This window comes from Macaca fascicularis, chromosome 1, assembly GCF_037993035.2.
Source record: "Macaca fascicularis isolate 582-1 chromosome 1, T2T-MFA8v1.1".
Classification (NCBI taxonomy): domain Eukaryota; kingdom Metazoa; phylum Chordata; class Mammalia; order Primates; family Cercopithecidae; genus Macaca; species Macaca fascicularis.
Genome location: NC_088375.1, coordinates 159115820 through 159141882, shown reverse-complemented (window position 1 = coordinate 159141882; position 26063 = coordinate 159115820). Strand labels below are relative to the sequence as shown.

The 26063-nt window shown below is 35.0% G+C and overlaps 1 protein-coding gene across 8 annotated transcripts in view; it reads right to left on the bottom strand.

The window, feature by feature from the left end:
- Nucleotides 1-26063, bottom strand: part of SLC44A5 (solute carrier family 44 member 5) — a 418500-nt gene that overhangs the window by 318530 nt on the left and 73907 nt on the right. For 3 of the 8 annotated variants that reach the window (XM_065520064.2, XM_065520073.1, XM_065520058.2), the window contains exon 2: nucleotides 8714-8795. The exons of the other annotated variants lie outside the window; for them this stretch is intronic. In XM_065520064.2, the coding sequence (XP_065376136.1) occupies nucleotides 8714-8726 (13 nt within the window). In that variant the 5' untranslated portion in view covers nucleotides 8727-8795. The remainder of the gene's footprint in view (nucleotides 1-8713; nucleotides 8796-26063) is intronic. 8 annotated transcript variants of the gene reach the window in all.

The following is a 26063-nucleotide window of genomic DNA, read 5'->3' as shown; positions in this document are numbered from 1 at the left end:
GAGTTTTAACAAGCTCTCCAGGTGGTTGAAAACCACTGGATTAGACAATCAGTAAGTTTCTCTCCAGCTCTAAAATTCTATCATTTTGACTGCTGATAGCTCTTTCAATGATATTTGTTATCCAGATTTTTTATAAACTAAAAGCATACTCTCGAGAATTAACTTTCCGGATTTAAAATCCAGCTCTTACACTTAATTGCCATTTACACTTGCACGTTACTTCAGTTGTCTATGCTTCAGATTATCATCTATAAAATGAGGGCAATACTAGTACCTATTTTCATATGATTGTTCTGAAAATTAAATAAACTATAATAATATAAGTAGCTCACTGGGCAAGATGCCTGGCATGTGGTGCTTCAGGTCATAACACAATCATTACCCTCTTAATAAGGCCTTCCTTGGCCACTCTATCCAAAATTGCAACCCACCCCTACCATTCCCTTGTCCCCTTCCCTGCTTTATTTTTCTCCTTTGCAGTTATTATTCTCTAACATACTACATATTTAAATAGTTGCTTTGTTTACTATCATTTTCCACTAGAATGCAGGAGCTATAAAGCTGCCAAAGATTTTTGTCCATTTTGTTACGAGCTGTATCCCCAGTGCTCAGTATAGAGTTTGGCATATTATATGCACTCAAAAAATATTGGTTAGGGCTGGGTGTGGTGGCTCACACCTGTAATCCCAGCACTTTGGGAGGCCAAGGCGGGCAGATAGCCTGAGCTCAAGAGTTTGAGACCAGCTTGGGCAACATGGCGAAACCCCATCTCTACCAAAAATACAAAAAATTATTATATATTGGTTGGATGAATAAGTGAATAAATGTTAACTGTTACTGATATTAATCTTATTACTAATAATTAGCAATCTAAACTTTCCTTATTGAAACAGTTTCTACTTCTTGTTCATTGCCACAAATTGCACTTACGTCTCATTCCATGCTCTACTCAAATTATACCCCATTTCTAAGATGCCCTTCTGCCTAAATTCAGCCCATTTTAGACCCTGCTCAAGTTCTGCCTTTTCTTTTAATGTTCTCCGATGACTGAATGACTCTGATGATTCTGGCTCTCTAGCTCTCTGAATGTCTACATTGTTTACTGTCTGTGCCATACAATTAAGCACTTAATTATCTTAATCTAGCGTCAGTAAAACGAGTAACTTTTAAGGAATTTACTGAAAGAGTCTGTGTCATTCGCGCAATAAATATTCCATGAAAAATTGGAGGAACGAGGCCCCAAAGGGAACAATAGAAAACCTTGTCATTAATTATCCATATTGTCCTCAAATAACAAAAATAGCACTTTACATTTTACAAATAACCCATTAAGGCTGTTGGAATCAAAATAGGGTCCCTTATGTTTAAAAAAAAAAAATCTGTCAAATAGAGCCAGAGAAGGCATTAAAAGAAAGGCTCTCACACTTGTATACCTGATTACAAAACCTATCACAAAAGACTGCAGAAAGCAAAACCTTGCAGGAAGGCTACTGCACCCTTGTGTCCAACCTCAGACTGATGTTATCCATGTTATTTGTCTTTGTAGCCAAGGATAATCATTTCAACAAAATTATGTAATACTCCTCATTTTTTCCGTAAAACTCTTTGTCTTCCTTATGTCAGGTAAACTCTCTGAATACACACATAGTTTACTATGCACACTTCCCCATTGCAATGCCCTATTCTTGAATATTTTCTTTTAGAGAGCCTCTCTGTTACTTAGGTTGACACACTTTTTAACATATCCTAGTTTTGATTAGATGATCTCAAAGACTACGCATCCTTGGTCTCAAATTTTCAAAATGTCTTTAGGTAAACTATGAAGAGACCATTTCTTGAACTGTAAAACATAAGAATAAATTGCGAAAGTCATAAAAGAAGCAGATAATTACCCAAGAAGTTGTCAAGTTCAAGGATGAAAAATAATTGGCTCTTTTGCCCTGAGTCCTCCTGCCAACTGGATCTGCAAAAGGCTTCACCATCATCCCCACGCAGCACTCAAGACAGGCATTATCAATTGATCAGAGCTGGCAGAAAAGGGGACACCTATTTGTCATCCTAACTTACTCTAACCATTCTGCTTCTAAAGGTAAAGGAAACAGATATTTAAAATTTTAAAGTGATTACCTTCTACAAAGCACTTGTTAAAGTCGTTGGAATCAAAATGGAGTCACTTATGTAAAAAAGAAAAAAAAAAAAAAAATAGAGCCGGTCTCTGTTTGTCCAGGTACATACATGGTCATATATGGTGACAGAACCAAGACCTGAGCCAGCCTCCTGATTCTGTCCAGGGCTCTCTGCCCCTCCTACTCCATTTCTGAAATTCAGTACCTACATTTTCATTCTAAAGCAATTAAAACATAAGAAGCAAACCTTTGACAGAGAGTTTTCATATTAATGCTTATTAACATAATGCTGAAATGAAAAATGGCAGCTTCAAGTCAAGTGACAGGGTTGGTTAGCCTGTTATTTTTTAGTTCAGTTTATTTACCTAAACCTAGAATGTGTCATGACTGGAAATAGACAAAACAGATAATTCTAATTCTGCTGTCCTAGAAAAAGAAAAGGAAAATAGTCCTCATTAATAGGAACTGGGCTCAAATCCAGTCCTGAAATAACTTCCATTACTGAATCAACTTTTTAAAGGTGACTTTTCCTTTATTAATGGCAAAGCATTTTAAGCATAGCTTTAATTACTCAGTTTAAATTATAGGCAGACATACAGAATTGGAAAAATATGAAAAAGAGGTGAGAGAGAGATAAACATCTACTTTAATATAATGACCATTTCCGCACTATGGAAATTATGCCCACATTATAATTTTTCCGCAGCCTCTCTCTGAATCACAGTTTCCAAATATTAAAATCACCTCTATAATGCAGTTGGAATAAAAACTGACTTGTCAAATTGTACCTAGTCAATTGATAATTCTGTCTTGATTAACTCTCATTTTTTAGGCATACTATAATTGAGGCTGCTTTTTTTTTTTTTTTTTTTAAGAAAAATCATCTAACACAGTTAGAAATTGGCTCTGGCACTGTCTGCTTACCCAAGTAAACCAGGATAACTGACAGTTCTGTTACTTCACAGAGTTAATCCATTTTAGCAAGTACGTTACTTAGTTACAAGGTACCAGCAGTTGGTCCTATAGTTTGTCCTTTCACCCTGAGAAGGTGAGCCTGATGCATATTTGAGGGAAGAAGGAGGAAAGCAGCAAGTACACAGAATCACTTCTCCTCAGCACGCACCCTGCCACCACCCTGAGAGAAATGTTGAATCCACAGCTGAAGTTCAGGGTCTGTGCTGCCCCTCCTCCATGCAAAAGGGCAGTCAGTTATGGGGTTCTTTCATTGTGTGGGTATGCACAGAAACAATGCCAATGGCCCTCAGAAAAATACAGCCACAAAGCTGGAATGATTCTCACCTTAGCCCCCTAAGTTAGCCCAAAGATTATTGGTGTACCATGAATTGGGGTCAAAGCAAGAATGTCACCAAGAGTTCCAGCCATATCCCACCATGCTAGCTGGGCATGGTACCTTTAGACAAACAGGGTAGCCAAGACAAATTTTGACTTCTAGAAAGTAGACTAGTATTTCCTAAAGAAGGTAAAGGAAACATTGGAGAACTCTGCTTTCTAGCCTAGTCATTACAAAAAATCAGAGATGGCTTCCCCTGTGTCACATTACTGAATGAGTTTTTCAGGCAATAGATTTAATCATCTGGAAAAGAGTACAAGTACCCCAACTCACTCACCAGAAACATTTGTGGTAGTTGGCATCTAAGACACTATTCACAATTACTGGAAATCCTTTAAAACACTACCACTTTCATAATAAATACCCAAGGCCAGAAGCGGTGGTCCACACCTGTAATCCAACACTTTGGGAGGCAGAGGTGGGAGGATTGCTTGAGCCCAGGAATTTGTGAGCAGCCTGGGCAACAAAGCAAGACCTCGTCTCTTAAAAAAAAACAAACAAAAGAAAAACAAACAAAAACAAAAACAAAAACAAAAAAACCTTGAGAAATGACTATGTGCTTGCTAAATCTGATACAGTAGGTAGAAAATGAGTTTAAGAGTAGAAAGGACTTGATTGAAAGTCCTTGGTCACTTCCCAGCTCTGTAACCTGAAGTGAATTACTTCGTATCTCTCAGTCTAACTTTTCTCTTTTTAAAAATAATCATAATAAAACTAATTTCACAGTGGAGTCCTGAGGATTACATAAAAAGCATAGAAAAAGTGTCTTCATAAAAATGCCTGGCCTATGATAAAAAAAACTAAATGAATAATAATGATTTTCTTCTCCCATTTTCTTTTTACTAGTAAAGAAAATATCTATGCCAAATGATTTTGAATATTGTATATAGCTTAAAAACTTAAGTAACATGCCAGTGTCTTTTCTATGCAACCATTGTTTGCATTGCTAATTTGAAGGAACTACTACTTATGTATGTAATTATATGTGAAATTTGAATGAATTACAACCCTGGACAATCATCTAGTTGAACAATTCAAATTGGTACCATAATCTGGATCTCCTTTTCCAGAAATATATTGCAACTTTATTTCTCTTCTAATCAATCTCATTATGGTGGAAGAGAAAGAGGGAAAATCTATCCCTCATCAGTTGAATAATAGCAATGTGTCATGGCCTCTTTTCCACTGAGTCCACTTCTTTTGTGTTAGATAACATGTATCTCTCAAAGTATTTTTGCTTCTCTTTCTTCCAGAGCCTGCTTATGGCATCTAATATTGCAAATATATCATTCTATTCAGTTTTAGAAGCAAGTATGTACGATTCTGAAAAAGGAGGAGAGAAAGAAATGCATGTTTGATGCACCTAAGAGAACAGGCAGAAACCATCTATGGCCAAGGACAACAGGGGGCTTGTCCATCTGCCCATTATCAAACTGAACTGTGTCCACTAGTTATCAGCAGGGGGTGGCCAGTGGGCATCACACTAAAATAGAATTTCTGCCATTGGGACTACAAGGTGAGGAGGCAAAAAATTGTTTCAGAATGCATTTCTGCTTTGGCATGATGTATATAAAGAGTTGTTGCTTGTTTCTTACACAAAAACTATAAAACTTTTTTCATTTTGTTTTCATTTATTAAACATTTTCTGGATGCTTTATAGAATCTAGGCACTGTGCTGGCCACTCTGAATATAAAAAATAATTTCTTTCTTTAGCGATTCTGTTTTATGAGGGGGACAGAGAAGTAAACAAATAATTATAATACAGTAGATGACAGCTAATATACATACAATGTGCTATTGGAACACAAAGAAAGAAGTAATTAACTATGCAAAAATACAGCAAGTTTACAAATTTGTGAGGCATCTTTGCAGAAGGCTATGCTAATCTTCTCTGTAATATTCCAGTGTTGAAACCAACACTGCTACAGGAGTGAGACCAACCATGGAAGTAGAATAGAAAATCCAAAAATAAACAGATGGATCTTGATTAGTTATGTTTGTCTTAGGGTAGGAGAAGAAAAAGTGTTTATTGTTTTTATGTTCATTTATTGCAGTCTTTTTTATGTGTGTGTATGTTTATCATATAATTTTTAACCTTAGTAATAGCATCTAAACATCTCAACCTCTGTATTCTATATCAGTATGCTTGAGGGTGTGACCACTGGAAAACATATAAATGTAGATATAGATGCAGATTTTGAAATAGATTTAGATAGCTTCTTGTCTCCAGAAATACTACTTACAATATAATTTTTAAATTTTACAATAAAGCATTGTCTTTTAGGCAATTTCCTAATGGAAAAGTGAAGATAAGGCATAGCATTTATTGGCATTTAGCAAAATTAATATGTTAATACAAATACATCCTTAGTGTGCTTTTAGACATACTGTAAAGGCTTCTTTTCAATTACAGAAATGAAGAAGGAACGAAATGAGGCACTCCAATTTAAGCTAAAGTAGAAAGTCTGGGTACACTGTCAGCTTGCAAATCCTATTTAAATGTCTATTGGCTTTGTTACTAGCACATACATTTGGAAACAAAATTCACATCAGTTTCCGATTAAATGTATTGTTCCTCTTTGAGGCAATTTTTGGTGCTAATATATCCAAGTCTCATCTTAGGTATCCCAGGCATTCCTCTGTGCTGTTCCTGAAACCATACATTGGCCTGAAGCTATTTGCATAATAATATTGGTGTTTCCCCTCCATGCCCCGGTCACAGGAGCCAATGGCACATTCTGAAAGGTAGTCCAAGGCATTTGCTTGCCCCAGGAGCACCAGGGTTTTAAGCACCAGGCTTAGCCAGGGTCTAAGTCTGCTTTGAAGAACTCACTCCAAAGAGTAACAGCTGTCACTTTGCCTGTCTGTGTCCTGGTGGACACCCAAACTTAAATGGTCTATCCCCTGATGAATTCAAGAGAATATAGTCACATTGTTATTATTATCCATCAATTGTGCAAGACATAAAAAGTCCTAAACTTTACCTCTAATCTCTACTTGAGTCAGATAATACTTGAGTCTACTTTTTCACATATCGAAATTTCATTTGTACCTTACCTACATGTAATGAAAACCACAATGCCTGTGGATATAGCCTGATGTTTTTATTTTCCACATGTCAACTCCATATAAGTAATCTGAGGTCACTGTTCTCAATGTGTTTCTCTTTTAATAATATCTAGCACAGCTTCACAGGCAACTTTATTTTTAAGGAATGTTTTCTATTGATAGTGGTGGTGCTGGTAGTGTTGTCAGCTTTTCTGTTCCACTCCAACAAGTATCCAAGTGTTGTCCTATGAGTGAATGAAGTTTTGCCAAGTCTATGTTATTTCTATGATTTTTATTACAAATTTCTAGCCAACATAGTGTTTCATTCCTTGCATATGTAAAAACTGCAAAAAAATTGAATTTAAAAATAAAAAGTAAATGTCCTTACACAGTAAACTGAGTAATGGCTCAAGCCTAAGAAGTCTAACTCACAAATGCTACGGAGAAAGTCATTCATTAACTTAAGATCAAAGACATGCAAGCTACTCGACGATAAATGGAGGCCAACAGAAACATTGATTAGTGGAAATGTTTAAAAAGTAGACGTCACTGTGAAAGCAAGGGCTTATTTCTGATGATGAAAGGCGTGCTATCTCTTCTAAGTTATTTATTAACAATAGTCAATATTCAGAAAAAAAGAGAGAAATAAATGAGCAGCATGGAAAAGGGCTAGGAAACACCCAACTTATGAGCAGCTCCAAAACTCCAAGAGCATGCCAGTTGCATAGTTTTAAGAAATTATTTTCCCTTACAGTATTGTTAGACGTGGTAGCAATACTTTGCTTTAAGCTCACATAAACCAGTCTAAACTATAATGTAGCTGAAGTATAATATTGGCCTGGTAATTCTATATTAAATTCACCTAACCCTTTGTAACACGCTTCTGAATTTCTATCTGTGAATAATAATGGAAAAAAACACCATTTATTGAGCATATATGTACTACTTCTCAGGCACTGTGCCAATTTAATCCTTACCTCAGTCTGTGAGATAATTATTATTATTCTCTTTTATGGATGAGCAAACAAATCTAAAATTCTAAAACAATCTGCTATAGACGTGAGTATGTTAATAATGCTATATTTATGCATAAGAGAAAATGTTCTCTAAGTCTGTCATTCTCCAGTTTTCATACTTAAGAAACAAGAAGCAATCCACGGTCAAAGGGCAGAGGCTCTGGACACAGAATTCCCTGTAACATGTTCACAGGATCAGATAAATGCCCCTGTCAGTGACTGTTCATATAGTACAATGTATTTGCAGCCTTGAGGAACATGTGTAGATTCAAACATATTCCTGGTTCCTTTTTTAAGAATCTTGTTAGACAGACCTGTAGATCTTGTTTTTAATAACTCAATCTTTTTTATATACTCAGCCCAAGATCGAAGCCGCTGCTTAATTTTAAGCTCTACATTCTGTATTTTCTACTTTAATTTGTACTTATGCCACATTTTACTTTTTTTCATAGCAAGAGATAGATTTACCTTCACAAAGGAATACAATTTGCCCTTAAGGAAATGGTATTCATTTTCAATAAACATTTGGTAAGTAACTACTTTTTCAAAAGTCAAACACTAAGTCTGAAGAAGGTAAAAAGATGGATAAGACCTAACCTATGCCTGTAAGGGGCTTAAAATCTAACTGTGGGGACAGAAATTGAATCAGGGCTAAGTTTGAAGTAAAGCCTCACACTCCCTCTCCAAAGAACAATTTCTGACACAGTGTTGTTTCTCTAAGGAGCAAGTTCTAACTTTGTCTCAATATGAGAAAGGGGGCTAAACAATAATCATCTAGGATAAACTGTGAAAACTAAAAGATTCTGGTTCTACCAATAACTCTTAGGGAGATGGGGCAATGTAGGAGAAAGGGAACAGTTTCAGCATTGACATGAGTGTGCCTGAGGATGTTCCTTTACAAACCACATACCAACAGCTTGCCATGTTCCCAAGAATCACTCCTACAGGGAGTCCAGGTATAGAAAGGAAGATGTCATGCACCTCAGAATCTTGAGACAGGCAAAGACTGAGAACCACAAGGTCTAACATGCTGTAGTTTTTCAGGTGCAGCTTCCAATGACAACGTAGTATATATTCATTTTTCTATTTGTCCTTATTTAATATTAAACAAAGAAAAATATTTGGCACAAAAGTCTGGATCAAGAGGAACTTAATTCAAGTAGGTGTTTACCTGTGTCATTCATTGAGATAAAAGGCTGTTTCTTCAGAAGTAGGCCTGAATCACTGCAAACTTGAGTTGCTTAGAAAAGAATCTGTGATAAAAATAAGTATGAAGATAGTTACCTAAAGCAAATTATTTTTACTCATTAACAACTAACCTTTTGGGAATGCTCTCATAACTTACTATAATTTACCCTCCCCCAAAACTCAGAGAATTCGCCTAATTCTCTCCTACACATAAAATACAGCAGATATTTTCGCTCTTTGGAGAAGCAGCCTTTCTCCTCTTTTTACTGAAATGAAATTCTTAGTGCCACAACTTCCTAAATCTATTTCAGTCCTTATATTTATCCTTTATCTACTTTCACACTTCACATTCCACCTGTAAAATGCATCCCTAACCAGTTGATGCTCTATCTTATCTTCCATCCGCATGCACCATGTAACATTTACATTTATGTTTTATGTTTTGCTGCCACACTGATTACCAAATGGTGGTGGATGATATTTTTGTTTTGAGTTTAGCATTTTCTTTCTGTTTTAATTTGGGGGGGTGGGGCTTAAATGGCATTATATGGCATTTTAAATTACATGGCATATCACTCTATAAAAATTTAAGTTAAAGAAAATCATTTTTCCAAATTAAGGGGAAAAGCTACTCAATTTTACCACATAGAAACCACTGCTAAAATTTTGGTATTTTTCCTTGCAGTATTTTTTCTATGTATGTTTTTTAACTTTTCACTTTGAAATAATTTCAGACTTACAGAAAAGCTGCAGAAATACGACGGAGAGTTGCCATGTACCCTTCACCCAGCTTCTACTATTAAAATGTTAATGACTTCCATAACCATAGTAGAGTTATCTAGATCTTCTATGTATATTTGGACAAGGTTGAATTTATATTTTTTGTTCATTGCTTTTTTTTTGCATATAATATGATAGCATAAGAATTCATATTAAGTTCTTCAAAAATATTTTAATGTCCAAGTAATGTCATACTACATAAATGCATATTTTAATTATTTCCATACTGTTGGATATTGAGATTGTTTGTGATTTTTTTCTATTACTAAAAACTCTCAACATGTTATCATTTTTTTAAGTATCTACTAATTTTATGGGTCAAAAGGTAGTCTTTTATTTTAAATTGCTTTTTTTAGTTCTTATTGAACGTGAATATTTTAAATGCTTATGATTTTTATTTCATCTTTTGTAAACTGTTTATTCAAGCCCATTTCCATGTACTGATTGGTGTTTGGATGTATTACAAATTTATGTAAAACTTACATATTTAAGATTAAGCTTTTGACTCAAAGATTACAAGGTATTTTATTGTTTTGTATTCGTCTTTTGATTATTTTGTTTTTATTTCAATAATCCAAAATAATTTTGCTGACTGAAAACAACATATCTTTTTTATAGTTGTAATTTGTAATTAAATAACATTTTTATAAAGTAAAACTTTCTTCCATTCTTCAACTCAGTATTTCTCAAACTAAGACCTGCCAACCACTAGTTAGCTCAACATGTGACTCCTGGGAATTATGGGAATTTCTTTCCTTTAAAAAGAGTCTATATATTATTCAGGTTTGAAAATTACTGCAAAAGGTACAAAGGTCAAAGGAGGAATTCCATGTTTAATAAGATGCCATACATACACAATAAAAACAGTTTATCAAAGGATCAGTTAGTATTGCATGTTTTCCAGTGTTAATTATTTTATACTACTTTAATGTCTTGTAAATATTCACAACTTAACTGACAACTAATTTCTTTTGTGTTGTTACAAATTGAACATCAAAAACCTGTATGTCAACTGCCATTGTCAACTCTTATGTCAACTGCCTCTGCTCCCTTTGCCTGGAGTACTCTTTCACTCCACTCCTCCACTCCAATCAAGTGGAAAACTTGTGTGCCTCATTGTCATTCCTCTCCATCAAACCATCCTGCAAAATTGTCTGAATTGTTGTATTCTCTGCTAATTTTTTTTTCTACATGTTTACTTTCACTGCTGCATTATCTTGGCATTTTGTTATGTAGCTGTTGCCCCTCACAACTGTCAGAGACTGTTCTCTGTATTAAATTCCCATCACTGTAATTCCAGTGGGGCTAGAAAAGTTCCTCTCTCTCTCTGTGTGTGTCTCTCTCTATATATATACACACACACAAAAAATATATATATATAAATATATATTTTATATATATATATAATTGGAACTTCATTAATGTTTATAAAATGAATTATCCATATATGGTAGCAATCATCTGGGAGAGTTCTAAGAAGCGCAACCTTGTTTTCTAAATTATACTGACAAATAATACTGCAAGTTCATCTTCCAGCTCTGCAGTCAGTTGTCTCATGGGATCCATGCTTCATTCTGGCAATGTCAAATGCTTTCTATTCTGTGATGAGTGACTCAAGCCAAAGATAATATCTTTGCTCAGGCAGCTGATTAATAATCACTCTTTTTAAAGACTTTTTATATTGAAATAATTTCAAACATACAGAAGAGTTGGAAAATGCTATGGTTTGAAAGTTTTCCTCTCTCAAACTTAGGGTGAAATTTAATTGCCATTGTAACAATATTAAGAAGTGGGATCTTTAAGAGGTGATTAGGCCATGAGGACTCTGCCCTCATGAATGAATTAATGCTGTTATCAAGGGAGTCACTTGCTTATAAAAGGATAAGTTTGGCCCTCTTTGTTGCTTACTTTCTCCCCCTCTCTTTGCCCTTCCACCATGTGATGCCTTCTGCCATTATGATGCAGCAGGAAGGTCCTCACCAAATGCAGCCTCTCAATCTTAGACTTCCCAGCCTTTATAACTATGAGCCACTATGTTTCTGTTTATTATAAATTATCCAATCTGTGGTATTCTGTTACAGCAGCACAAAACAGACTGACAGAGGAATGAAACAAAGAACTGTTGTATACTTAACCATATTCCTCAGTTGTTAACATTTTGCCACTTTTGATTTCTCTTTCTGTGTGCATGTGCATACACGCACACAACAAAATACTTTTGCTGAACCATTTAAGAGTTACTTGTAGAATTATGTACCTTTATCCCTAAATACTTCAGTGTTCATTTCCTGAGAAAAAATGTTCTCATAAATAACCACAGTACATTTATCAAATCCAGGAATTTAACATTTATGCAATACTCTTATCTAATATACAGCCTATATTTATTTTCCTCTAATTGTCCCAATAATGTCCTTTACAGATTTTTTTTCTCTGATCCAGATTCAAGATCACATATCACGTGTAGTTGGCATGGCTGTTAGTCTCCTTCATCTGGTACACTTCACATTTTGTTTTTCATGACATTGAAATTATTCAGAAGTACCAAGGGATTTTTTTTATACTTTAAGTTCTGGGATACATGTGCAGTTTTGTTACATAGGTACACACGTGCCACGGTGGTTTGCTGCACCCATAAACCTGTCATCTACATTAGCTATTTCTCCTAATGCTATCCCTCCTCTAGCCCCCGACCCCCTAACAGGTCCTGGTGTATGATGTTCCACTCCCTGTGTCCATGTGTTCTCATTGTTCAACTCTCACTTATGAGTGAGAACATGCAGTGTTTGGTTTTCTGTTCTTGTGATAGTTTGCTGAGAATGATGGTTTCCAGTTTCATCCATGTCCCTGCAAAGGACATGAACTCATCCTTTTTTATGGCTGCATAGTATTCCATGGTGTATATGTGACACATTTCCTTTATCCAGTCTATCATTGATGGACATTTGGGTTGGTTCCAAGTCTTTGCTATTGTGAATAGTGCCTCAATAAACATACGTATTCATGTGTCTTTATAGTAGAATGACTTATAAACCTTTGGGTGTACACCCAGTCATGGGATTGCTGGGTCTAATGGTATTTCTAGTTCTGGATAACCAAGGGATTATTTTAAAGAATGTCCCTTTGGTTCTGTCTGATGTTTCCACTTGGTTAGATTCAGATTATGCTTTTTCAGCAGGAATACTGCATAAACAATGTTGTACATCTCTCAGTATAACATTTCAGGAATCATATCTCAATTTATTTCATCATTGGTCGATGTTAACTTTGACTACTCAATAAGGTGGCATTGGTCAGGCTTCTCCACTTTTCATTTTGTAATTAGTAAGTAACCTCCAGGGAGATACTTTGATGATATGTAAATATCCTGTTCCTCTTCAAACCTTTAGCTTATTGATTATTCTTCTGAATAAATCACTTTATAATGATTGCAAAATGGTGATTTTCTACTTTTACTATTTCTTCTATATTTATTGGTTAATCAACCATTCTTTTTTCTTTTCTTTTTTTTTTTTTCTTTGAGACAGGGTCTAGTTGTGTCACCCAGGCTGCTGGATTGCAGCAGCACAAGCATGGTTCACTGAAACCTCTGAGCAAACTTTCCACTCAATGGATGCCAAAACCATTGCACCCAGATCAGCCACAGAAAAGAGCAGAGCTCTCAATGGATATTTTAAATAAGTGGGACTGAGATCCTGAAGCATTTCTTCAAAGAATTGTAACAGGAGATGAAACTTAGTTATGATTCTAAAGACAAACCACAATTAAAGTAATGGCTACCAAGAGGTGGAAGCAGTCCAGTCAAAGCAAAAGTGTACTAGTCAAGAGAAAAGGTCATGGCAATAGTTTTTAGGGATGCTCAAGGCATTTTGCTTGTTGACTCTCTGTTGGACCAAAGAACAATAACATATACTTATTATGAGAGTGTTTTTGAGAAAGCAAGCCAAAGCTTTAGCAAAAACAAACAAACAAAAAAACGCCCGGGTAAGCTTCATCAGGCTTTCTCCACTATAAAAATGCACCTGCTCATTCCTCTTAAGAAACAAGGGCAATTTTGCAAGAGTTTCAATGGGAAGTCATTAGACATCCACCTTACAGTCCTGATTTGGTGCCTTCTAACTTCTTTTTGTTTCTTAGTCTTAAAAAATCTATAAAAGAAACCCATTTTTCTTCAGTTAATAGTCTAAAGACTGCGTTGACTGAATTAAATTCCCAGAACCCTCAGTTTTTTAGGGATAGGCTACATGGCTGGTATCATCACAAGTGTCTTGAATTTGATGGAGCTTATGTTTAAAAATTAACTTTATACTTTTTAATATTTTATTTCCATTTTTCAAATAAAAATTTATTTTCATAAAATCCAGATTCTGCACAATATTTTTCCACGAACTTTTCGAAGTCTCCTCACATCTCTAGTTTTAGACAGACCAAGTCTCATTTTTATTATGTTTCATTACACAGTGGAGATTAAGGAGGACTTAGTCTAATCTTTTAATTTAGAGACCATTTCCTTCTATTCAACTAGTTCAATTCTGTGTTCAGACAAGAATCAAAATAAAATCCTCAGAAAATGGATTGATCTAATAGTTTCAGTGAAAAAATACTTTAGATGGTAACGTTATGAAATTTAATGATCTTTTAACTTATGAAATTTAATGATCTTTAAAAATGTGTTTACCATTAAGCAACCACTATGCTAAATAATAATTTAGGCCATTTTGCTACTAAATATTACTATTTTTTTTTTAATTTCTGAATCTCTGTCTCTAGACAGCAGATTAAGAGCTATTGGTCCCAAATACATGGTTTTCCCAAGTCAAGTAACCATGTCAAGAAATGCCATTCTGTCTAAAAGGGGCTAAAAAGGACTCAAAGACTACACATAACACATCTCGTGACTGTGAAGACTGTTTACTAATGAGATCATCAAGAAACAGCCAACATCAATTGTCTAGAGTGAAAATTTGAAACTCGGAAACTGTGGCATAGAGGCTCATAGATTTTCATAGCTGGAAAGGACCTTGGTGGTCATATTCAGCCCAAAGCTCCCATTTTGTAGACGAAGAAATTGAGACAAAGAGACATGACATAATTTGACCACAGTCAATTCATGTCAAAGTAAATAAGGATAAAATATTAATTGAGACAAACAGGAGGTTGATAATCTGAAGAGCCTAAGTTCATTAGTGTTTCTGTAACAAAATTTAGGGTTTGTCAGGTCCAGTCTAGTTTCCCATCTCTTCCATCCTTCCTATCCCAAAAGCTATGGCTATAATCTCAGTCCCAGCCACGTTTCTGGAAACAATCCTCATTGTAGACAGATGAGATTTAAAGAAATCTAGTCAACATTTCCAGAACTGATATCAAATTAAACGTGTTCTTTTTTTCCCTAAGCTCTGATTTTCTTTCCAGAGGTTTTGCTTTGACTCCTTGACCAAATTCCCTTCTTGAATACTGTTTGGGTAACTAGACCCTGAGATTGGCATTGTTCTCTGTTCTTAAGTTCCAGTCTTGAATACGTGCCTAGTAAAATACTAAGACTAGGACTGTATGTACATTGTTCTCGCCAAGCTCTGCTTCTTCCTACAAAGAGAAAAGTTAACCACAATTCCCAGATCAATTGGCCTGCTCCATCATTTAATGATGCAGCTGCCTAGATCTTTAAATATTCATGAAACTAAAAATTCTCCACCGCCCCACTCTTCCTTCTTCTTAGTACACCTCTATCACTATGTATTGGATTACTCTATCTCATTTCCAATACCTGTGACCTTTCTCATTTTATTCATTTATTCAACAAATATTTGTGGAGTGTCTCTTGTATGTCAAGTATTGTGCTAAGCAGAGGTGCAGATGGTAGCGATGAAAAAAAGTTATACTTTAATTCCTGCCCTTAAGGGATTTACAGTCTTGTGACGGCAACAGATTGTAAATGGTTCACACACAAAAAACCATGTACTTACAAGGTGAGAAAAGCATTAGGAAGGAAACATAGAATTACCCAGTTTAGTCAGGGAAAAGTTTTCTGGAAAAGTAACGTTATGTCTGGAGATTTGAAGGATAAAAATGAACTAACTTGCAAAGCACTAGAAAAAGTATTTCAGACCAGGAACCAGCAGCTGTGAACACCCTATAAAGGCTTGGGAAATTGGGGAAACTAAATAGAAACCAGTATGGCTGGAATATATTGACGGGAGAGGAAAGCTGATTAAATGAGAAAAGAGAGGCAGATTATACAAACACTTGTGGGCCACGGGAAAGCATTTTAATTACAATATAATTGTAATGAGAAGTCATGTTTTTAAGTGAAGAAAAAACATAGTTTTCATTTTTAAAAGATTATTCTGCTGAGTTGAAAACAGGCATTCAAACAAAGACATGTACACAAATGTTCATAGCAACATTTTTCATAATAACCAAAAAGTGGAAACAACCCAAATATCTATCAACTGATGAATGGATAAACAAAATGCTTAATAACCATGTAATGAAAAATTATTTGGCCATAAAAAGGAATGAAGTACATGCTACATCATGGGTTAACCCTGAAAACAGGCTAAGTGAAAGAAGCCAGACACAAAAGGCCAGGAATACATGATTCCATTTAAATGAAATGTCCAGAATAGGCGAATTCATAGAGACAGAAATAGATTAGTGGCTTCCAGGGGCTGGGGGATGGGCATGGGGTGTGACTGCTCAATGGATGAGGGTTTCTTTGGGGGTGATGAAAATGTCCTGCAGTTAGATACCAGTGATGCTTACAAAACACTGTGAATGTACTGAAAGCCACTTCATTCTACACTTCTAAAATGGTAAACATGATAAATTTTACATTACAAAAAATTTATCTTGATTTTAAAAAAAAGATTATTATTTGAATAATAGACTACTTTGCAAGAGAGAGGGGCTAGGTGCCAACGGAGTAATCTCCATGCGTGGACAAGAGCAGTGACAGCAGAGACCAAGGAATGGGGAAAATCCACCGTAAATTTCACAAGATTTGATGATGTCAGTAACTGAGTCAGGGAGAAGGAAGCAGAGAGGAAGGAGGACATCCAGAATTACTCAGAAGCTTCTGACTGAAAGAAGAACATGTTTCAAGAGGAAATGAAGGGCTCAGCTTTGGACTCATTAACCTTGAGAAGCCCATGATCCACCCTAGGGTACCCTATGCCAAGACACTTTCACATTTTAGCATATTACTTTAACTTTTCTAAACTTTACTTTTCTCATCTAGAAAATAGAAATATTAATGGTAAGATAGTTGTTGTTAGAAAGAAGTTAGGTAATTGATGTAAAGTTCTTAGCACAGTTCTTAACACACAGTAGACCCTCAATCACGATTAGAGATTATTATTGTTGTTATAATCTTTGTTTTAATTACTACACTTATTCCATATGCTGATTCTCTGTTCCTCCTTCCAGCTTCTGCAAATGCTTAGCCCACCCAAGAGGGCTGGTTTTGAATGAAGTTTCAAGCCCTCCCAATTTGCTCCATGTTACAGCAGCTAATGAGTCCATAACCAGTCATAATCTCGGATATATTGACAGAAAGGGACCTTTCTGGCTGAAAATAACATTCAGATTCCTTAGCCAGACAAGTATATTCCTATGGTGGAGAAGGCACATTGAGCTCCAATAACTGCATGATAATTTTACTTTTAAAAGCATCCAACTCACTTCTAATTTTCTTGGAATCTTCCTATCCTTAATTTTATTTCCCCAAACTTTTTCTCCCACAGGGAATAAAATGTGCTCACAAGCGGACAGGAGTATTCTAGTCTACTTGGCAGTTAATTTCCTCATAGAGATTTGTAAATTGATGTTCTGGTTTATAATCAGACTCTTGTAAGTTTGGTCAGAAGGGATCAATTTGCCTGGGTCTGTTAACCTCTGGGTGTCCACATAATAACCCAGTTTCTGAACCGGAAAGCTGCATATCAGAACCTGGGCAATGAAAACCCACTAAGAAATGACACATACACTGAAACACCAGCCTAGAAGCAGCCACTCAGACTTCACAATACAATATTGTAGAGAATTGTGAATATTAAGGAGGTAATGTATATTAAAGTGCCTGGCACATGTTAGACTCTCAGTCAACATTAGTTCATTTTTTATTTTTTAAATCATATGCAACTCACAAGGGAAAATAATCCAAGTTTGAAAGATTTCAGATTAACTGAAATGATCCTACTTTTTTAATGCTCCATCTCAGTCAACCCCTAAATTTCCTTTCTCCGACGAGTTTCCTTTTTAGTGTTTTCTCATTTGGGCAGCTGCCTTTTGCAATTGGCTGTCTCCATAGTTCATCACTCAATAATGCTTAAAGAAAGTATTAGTACAAATCAAAGGTCTATCTGAGAATAATCATATATATTCTGAGAAATAATTAGCTCACAAACTCTGTGATCTTGGGCAAGCCACTTAACCTTTCTACATGTCTATGTCTCATTAGTCAGCAAACATGCCTCACCAGCCCATCCTATATTGTCTCTTAGTGTCCCTTCCATCTCTAGTATCTATAAACTATATTCACTACTAAATCCTCAGCACTTAGCACCCATAGGTGCTATTGACATATATGTTGAATGATTGAATGTATGTATTTTAGGCCTATATTTGGTTCACAAATCTCATAAATAAGCCCAATTTTCACAATAAAGAAAATGGAAATCAGTCACTAACTTGTTTTACACAAAATTTTAAAAGTTCTAAACCTTAAAAAATATAACTGGCAAAAAAAATATTAGCTAAAGTTGAAAACAGACTCTCGTATAAGCATTCTATATGCCAACCTCAACATCATTATAAAGGACGAATGAATTAATGTATCTGTCGATTGATCAAAACTTGTTCAGTTTTTTAAAGCATAAATTGTATGGCTTTTTTTTTTATTTGGGCCTTTTTTTCCCACCTCTGAATATCCAGAGAGCATTGTTCACAATAACTAATTTAACAAATCTATCCTTTTGGAGTTTCTGTTGCTTTGAAGAAATGATGACACCCTTCAACACTGATTAGAATCACAGTACCTAAGAGAAGCTCTTTTATTTTTTGGTGGCATATTTACTTTCTAGAAATTATCTTTGGCTTTTTAGCTCACCTAATTTACATTTGTGACTACAAAACAATTATAAATGATAATTTTTCCATGCTTTTCACCTTTGTTAATAAACAGTTTAAAGAATAAGGGAGATATTTTTAAATTCCATTTTAATCTACCATTGCTGGCATTTAACAGAAATCAGGACACCAGTTCAAAAATTGCATACCAAGTCAAGAATGGAAAACTTGAGCTTGCAGAAAAAGTTGTGTTGTCTTTTCTAACAAACCTCACGTTTTCCAAAAAAGAAGTAAACTATATTTATGATTTCTTATTTTGTTCTTCATTTACTCATAATGACTACAGCATAAATAAAATTATGTATATTTTCTATACTACAGTTTCCCTCAGTTCAATTAGTTCAGTTTCACAAGTATTACTGACTACCTGTTGGAAGCCAGCCACTATGCTAGGTTCTAAGGAGTACAAGATTAATAAGATATATTTTCTAACTCTCATGAAGTTCACATATTACTAAATTTTTTTAATTGTTTTTTCAATATCTCAGTTGCCACAACCATTTTAATCAAATAATTTTACAGTTTTATATTTTGAGGTTTAACATATTACTGCTTTAACATTTTTGAAAAATTACTGGTCTGAGGGAAGCTAGAAAAATTTAAATAATTACAGTGCATCATCATTCAGGTAATAATAAAAGTATTGTCTTAGCCTGTGTTCCCCAGAATACAAAGTCTAAGACACAAAAATGTAACTTAAGGTCCAGAGCTAGGGAATGGGGGAGAAAGGAGGAAAGAAAGGTATGTCGATGAAAGATTCCATGTTAAGTTGACTGGTCACCCATACAGACGGCTGGATATTCAGTCTTACAGGACACCTTAATAACCTCTTAGGGAAAGATAGTATGAAGTATTTATTCATTACTGTTGCCTCCTATTGATCCAGGGTGGTCCTCCAATAAATCAACTCCCCATCATTTCTAGGTTGCACTTGCATGAATACTGAGCAAAATCTCTGGGATGTTTTTACTGCTTCACCAACAGTAAGGAATCCTTGTAGAGTGGCAGAAGGAGGAGGAGCAAGCGGTAAATTGCACCAGCCTGAAGCAGGGAACTGTCAGGTTGCTCCCCCATGAAACTGGGCAGCATTTTCATAGAAATGGTCACCACAGCCACAGCTGGGATAAGAGGTGGAACCAACAAAATTTGAAGCCATGTGTAAGAAGCATTTGATAAAAGTGTACGTAAGGCACAGAAGTAGAAATGAATAGAGAATGATTAATTCTGTCTGGAGATAAAGGGAAGAGAAATTTCACAAACAATTCCTCAGAAAAATGATGAAAAGTAATTGAAGTATCAGGCCGGGCGCAGTGGCTCGTGCCTGTAATCCCAGTACTTTGAGAGGACAAGGCAGGTGAATCACTTGAGGTCAAGAGTTCGAGACCAGTCTGGCCAACATGGTAAAACCCTATCTCTACAAAAATTAGCCAGGCATGGTGATGTGCGCCTGTAGTCCCAGCTACTCAGGAGACTGAAGCATGAGAATTGCTTGAACCCAGGAAACAGAGGTTTCAGTGAGCTGAGATCACATCATTCATTGCATTCCAGTCTGGGCAACAGAGTGTGACTCTGTCAAAAAAAAAAAAAAAAAAATACATAATTGAAGTGTCAGATGGCAAAAGGAGATTGGTAGTCCAGACAGAAGGAACAATACATATGACACAGAGGTTTGAAACAACAAGATATATTTGAAGAAATGAAAGAAAATTAGTACCTGTATTCCTGGAATTGAAGAGACAGTAGATGTTGTTAGAGACGTAAACAGAGCTCAAAACATAATGGATTTGATAAGCCATGTTAGGAGTTTAAATTTAGTACCAGAAAAAATGAACAGTCATTTGAGTGGTTTTAAACAAAAATATAAAATTAGGGTAAAGTGTAAATAGAATTATACTAATAAATATTATTATAGAAGTAGGAAATATGAAAAAATAAGACATTCCCTTTAAATAGATTCAGCTATGTTAAGGATACATATTATAAGCTCTAGAGTAAACACCAAAACACAATAATAAAAGGTATATCTAAGAAGCTAATAGAGAAAATAAAATGGAACACACACACACAAATTCAACCAGCTCATAAGAAGACAGAAAAAAGAGAGAAAAAAATAGAAAGACAGAATGAAAACAAATAAAGAAGTACACTTAACGCCAACATTTCAACAATTATAATAAATGTAAATGGACTAGACACTCCAATTAAAAGTCAAATAAGTGCAACATGGTTGAACTTCACAGATATTGCACCACATGAAAGAAACTGGACACAAACAAGTACATACTAAATAATGTTAATTTAAATAAAAGTTTGAATCAGACAAAACCACTTTATATTGATAGAAATCAGATCAGTGGTTGCCTGAAAAACTCATTAGTGCAAGATATTGACTTCTAAGAATGAATCTTTTAGGGAGATGAAAATGTTCTATATCTTAATTGGTTTGGTGGCTATACAAATGTATATGTTTCTCAAAGTCATTGACCTGTACACTTAGAATATGTAGGTTTTGCTATATATAATTTATACCTAAACAAAAGTGACTAGAAAAAAAGAACAAACAAACATCTCTCAAGTTCCTTACTTGAATGAACAAGTGGTGATGATGGTGAGAGTAGAGGAGAAACAGAATGTTTTGGCCTCACATTATAGGTTCGTTTACATGGAGTGCCAGTTCAAAGCGAAGCCATTATGCTACGGGCTGGAAGATCAAGGACAAATAAGACACAGTTCACCAATTTGAAGGGCAGTCACAAAGTCTAATGCAGAATATATGAAAACAACTTCGTTGACTACACTATGGGAAATGTTCCACTAGAGTTATGGGCAAAGTGCTGTGGAAGAGAGATACTTCATGAATAAAACATTAAAAATTCTCCATCATTAGATGAAAAACAAATATTTGTATATCCACGCAGTAGAATGTTATTCAGCAATTAAAAGAAGCAAAGTATTAAACATGTAACAACATAGATGAATCTCAAAATAATTATATTGAGTGAAAGAAGCCAGACTTATCTTCCCCCCAAAAAGTATACATTATATAATTCCATTGTATAAAACTCTGGAAAATAAAAACTCACCTATAGTGATAGAAAGCATATGAGTGATGGTGTAGCAGGAGGAGGGTATGGAGAACGATGGAAAGGAAGGATTACAAAGGAGAATGAGGAAGTCATGAGGGGTGATGTATATAGTCATTATTTTGATTGTGATCATGATCTGAAACTTTTTCCCACCCCTCTTCCTCCAAGCAAAATTAGTCACATTCTATTTTGTTCTACTGTGTCCTATGTTTGTTTCATGGGTAATACATATGTCAAAACTTATTAAACTAATCTAAATATGTGCAGTTTACTGTAGCCAATTATACCTCAACAAAACTATCTTGAAAACACTGAAAACAATCTTGGATGATATATCATGTTATGGCTGCACTGAGTAGCATATGATCTACATTAAAACCTAAATTTCTATCATTAAATATAATAAAGAAAATATTCGAGTTGAAATAATGATACTGGCAAGCCCTGACTGAGTGTTTACTCTGAGCCAGGCACTTTGTTAAGTCACTCACTTGCATCTTTTCATCCCTGCACCAACCCAATGAAGTAGGTAGTATTAACATTTTCAAATAGTAAATGAGGAAACTGAGGACATGGAGTTAGAAGTGTGTTCACCTGTGAGTAATAGAAAAACCAACCTCAGGGACATAAACAAATAATGGCTGTTATTCTTCAAAAAGTAAAAAAGGGGACTGGAGATAGGCAATTCTGGTTTATCTGCTAAGTCATTTGGACAAGGACAGGTAGGCTGTTTTTTTGCTGTCCCCACCCTCATGCACAGTGCACCACTTGCCTCATAGTTACATGATAGCTGCTATATCTTCTGGAATAACAGGACTCCAGGTAAAATAAATAGAGATAGGTGATGGGTATACTAATAGCCAAGACTTCACCACTACACGATATATACAAAAAAAGTGAAGAGAAAGAAGACAAAAGGGTCATACTGGCTGAATTTCCTAGCTTCCTCAGGGGTTTTACCCAGCAGGCTTTTGCCTATTTGTCATTGGTCAGAACTGTGTCACATGGTCACCCCTAACTGGAAGATGGCTAGGGAGAAGGTGTTGTAGATAGAAGCCAGAGTAGCAAATTAGTAATTTCTGCCATTGCTACTAAGAGTCAGAATTTGGTCTAGACTTATTCCCCAGGCCTGTGCTATTAACTATAATATTATACGAATAAAGTTATCCATAAATTCTCCCCAAAGTCATCTTAATATGCCAAGCAAAAAGAAAAAAATTTCATACTGAGAAACATGGATTTGACACAGTGTAAGTGCACAGGGAGCATGTAGATGACTTTTTAAAGTAGCATTATTTTATTATCTAATGCAGGCAAAACTGAAAATGTGGGAGAGAAAGGAAGGAGTGAATACAGGGAAGAAAGGTGGGCAATGGTGCCCTATAACTTAATTTCACATATTTTTATTTAATAGCTTTGTCTCTTCTGTGGCCTTGTGATACAGCACCAGTTCCTGAATGTCTCATCTAGAAAGTTTCTCTGGTTCTTTGTCAGGGTAATTTTCCACATTCTACAAGTGTTATCTGGGTATAAATAGGAGGCAAGGTAGTTTTTAAAACAGAAAACAAAAATTATATGGTTCATATTTAGAAGACATAAATATTTTCAAAGCACTTGCTATTGAAGTCATTTCCCCTATGAGATTAAGCCTATACACATTTACACTGTAGTATACTTAGTGTCTATCCAGTATTTTGGTCAATTAGAATTTATGCATTTTATTTGCTCAATGATCCAGTAGATAGAAAAAGCATTTTGTCAAGTATAAAATATTATATGAGTGTTAACGGCTATTTATGACTCTATTAGAATATAATTTTTGGTCAGTGAGTTGAATATTGGTTAAGAATCCACTTTTTCAATCTAAATTATTAAAGATTCATTGTATATTAGCACATTCCAAAAACATATGGATAAATCCACAGTCATTTATTGAGCACATACTATCAGTCACACATTGTACTGGGTTCAGAAATAAAGCATAGTAACTGTACTAAAAATAAATCATAATCTAATGATGACAATTTGATAACTGCTATAGTAAATTTATGTAATTGGCACAACAAATGTCCTTCTGATTTCTCTTCCCTCTACATTTTTTACTTTTATTTTATCTTTGGATGTAACTGCAAGGTAGTTGATTAAAATGATAAAGTAATAGCAAGAACACTGTAGAGTTTACACCTGAGAGATTTAGAAACATACTCTCTAAATTTTTTATTATTTGATAAAATGTAAAACAAATTTACAAATTACTTGCTAGGACAAAACATTGCCAAAGATCAAGTGTGTTGGTTATGGAGACGTGTCAATAATCTTCTGCTGGAGATTCAAACTGCAGCCTAGAAACTAGCACAGCCATCACGCTGTACTGAAACTGACAGAAGTGAGTTTTCAAGCACAGTTCACTGCTTTTTGTCATCTACATGCATAGCAAGTACACACCGCTGATTTGCCATTCCACTCAGAGAAGAGGAAAAACTTCACACTACCTTAACATGGCTGTAGGTTGGTTAGCTGCTTTTTAAAAAGAAAAAGTTTAAAGATCATATTCAAGAAAATCCCCAAACCTTTATATAGAACTACAGGATATGAATGATGCAACATTTTATCATCAACGATTTTGTGAAATTTTGACGTAGGCCTGAGACTTCAATATTGAGTCATTATTATAAAAACAAGACTTTCTGATCTGAGAAAAACATATTTATGTAGAATTAAACTCATTCCAGGAGAAGGAAAGTGCAGAGTGATCTTGGTCACACATTCTTTTCCTCTGAATCAAAACAGGCAAAATAACTTATTATTATAATTATTAAATAAAAGTCATAAGCTCACTGATGAGACTCAAACAAGATTCCAAAAGGTCTCAGACAGTAACCAACACTAAGCGCTTATTGACCATCTGCCACATTTCAGTCACTGTGGTAGAAGTGTGGCTATTGACTCGTTCACAAGAAGCCTGTTATGTACTAAGAAAAGTCTTATCAACATGAAACCATGAAACAATAAGAGTATATATTCTTAAAGTGTTAAACGGAAATGTATGAACTATTAGAAACTACAGTTTTTATATCTATATATTATACACATATGGAAACTATATATATGTAATTGTTTATAAGTACTTTTTATATATGTACTTTATATATATAAACAATTCCTAATAAGTACTCATTGTCTGGCTCAGTCAAGCGTAATAGGAAATCATGATGAGCAGAAAAAGAAAAAGAAGCAGAACTGGAATAGGGTGTTAAATGATTTACAGAATACAAATAAGAGGAAAGCAGAACAGCCTAAACGCTAGGAACTGCACAAGCAAAAGCACAGATCTGGAAATGCACAATGACTGAGGGAATTGGCTGGGACATAAAAAGGAAAGCTCTGGCTATCATGGTCGATTAGTACCAAACATTGGATCTGATAATATTGGTTAGTTCACTTGGGAGCACTGAGTAGTATATTGAGAACTTTGCATTTCACCTAGTGGGCAATGGGCAAAGGCAGTATCTGAACTGGGATGACATTTCATTCAAGGTTTTTATATGCATTGTTCATAGTACAAAGTATATGCTTCTTGCATACACATTCAAATGCTTATCACATGACATCAAAAGCATAAGCAACAAAAGAAAAACTCCATAATTTGGACTTTACCAAAAATTTTTAAATTTTGTGCTCCAAATGATACAATCAGAAAAGTGAAAAGACAACCCATAGAATGTGAGAAAATATTTGCAAGTCACATATCTACTAAGAGACTTGTATCCAGAATATATAAAGAAGTTTATAACTTGACAATAAAAAAGACAAATAGCCAAATAAAACATGGGCAAAGGATTTGAAGAGACATTTATCCAAAGAATATGTACACATGACCAATGGTACATGCAAAGACGTTTACCATTAGTCATTGGAGAAACGCAAGTCAAAAACCACACTGAGATATCACTTTATAGCCACTGGAATGGCTATAATTCAAAAGATTTAGGCAGTAACAACTGTCGGTGAGGATGTGAAGAAATTGGAACCCTCCTACATTGCTGATAGGAATGTAAAATGATTCAGACATTTTGGAAAGCAGTTTGACAGCTTCTCAAAAAGGTAGAGCTACCATATGATACAACAATTCCACTCCTAGGTATATACCCAAGAGAAATGAAAATATATATCCAAAGAAAAATGTGTACAAATGTTTATAGCTACGTTAACAATAGATGTACTATGGAAATAACCCAATGTCCATCAAGTAATGAATGAAAAACAAAATGTGGTATATTTTCATACAATGGAATAATATTTAGCCACTAGAAGTCTGAATAAAGTATCCAAAATAGGCAA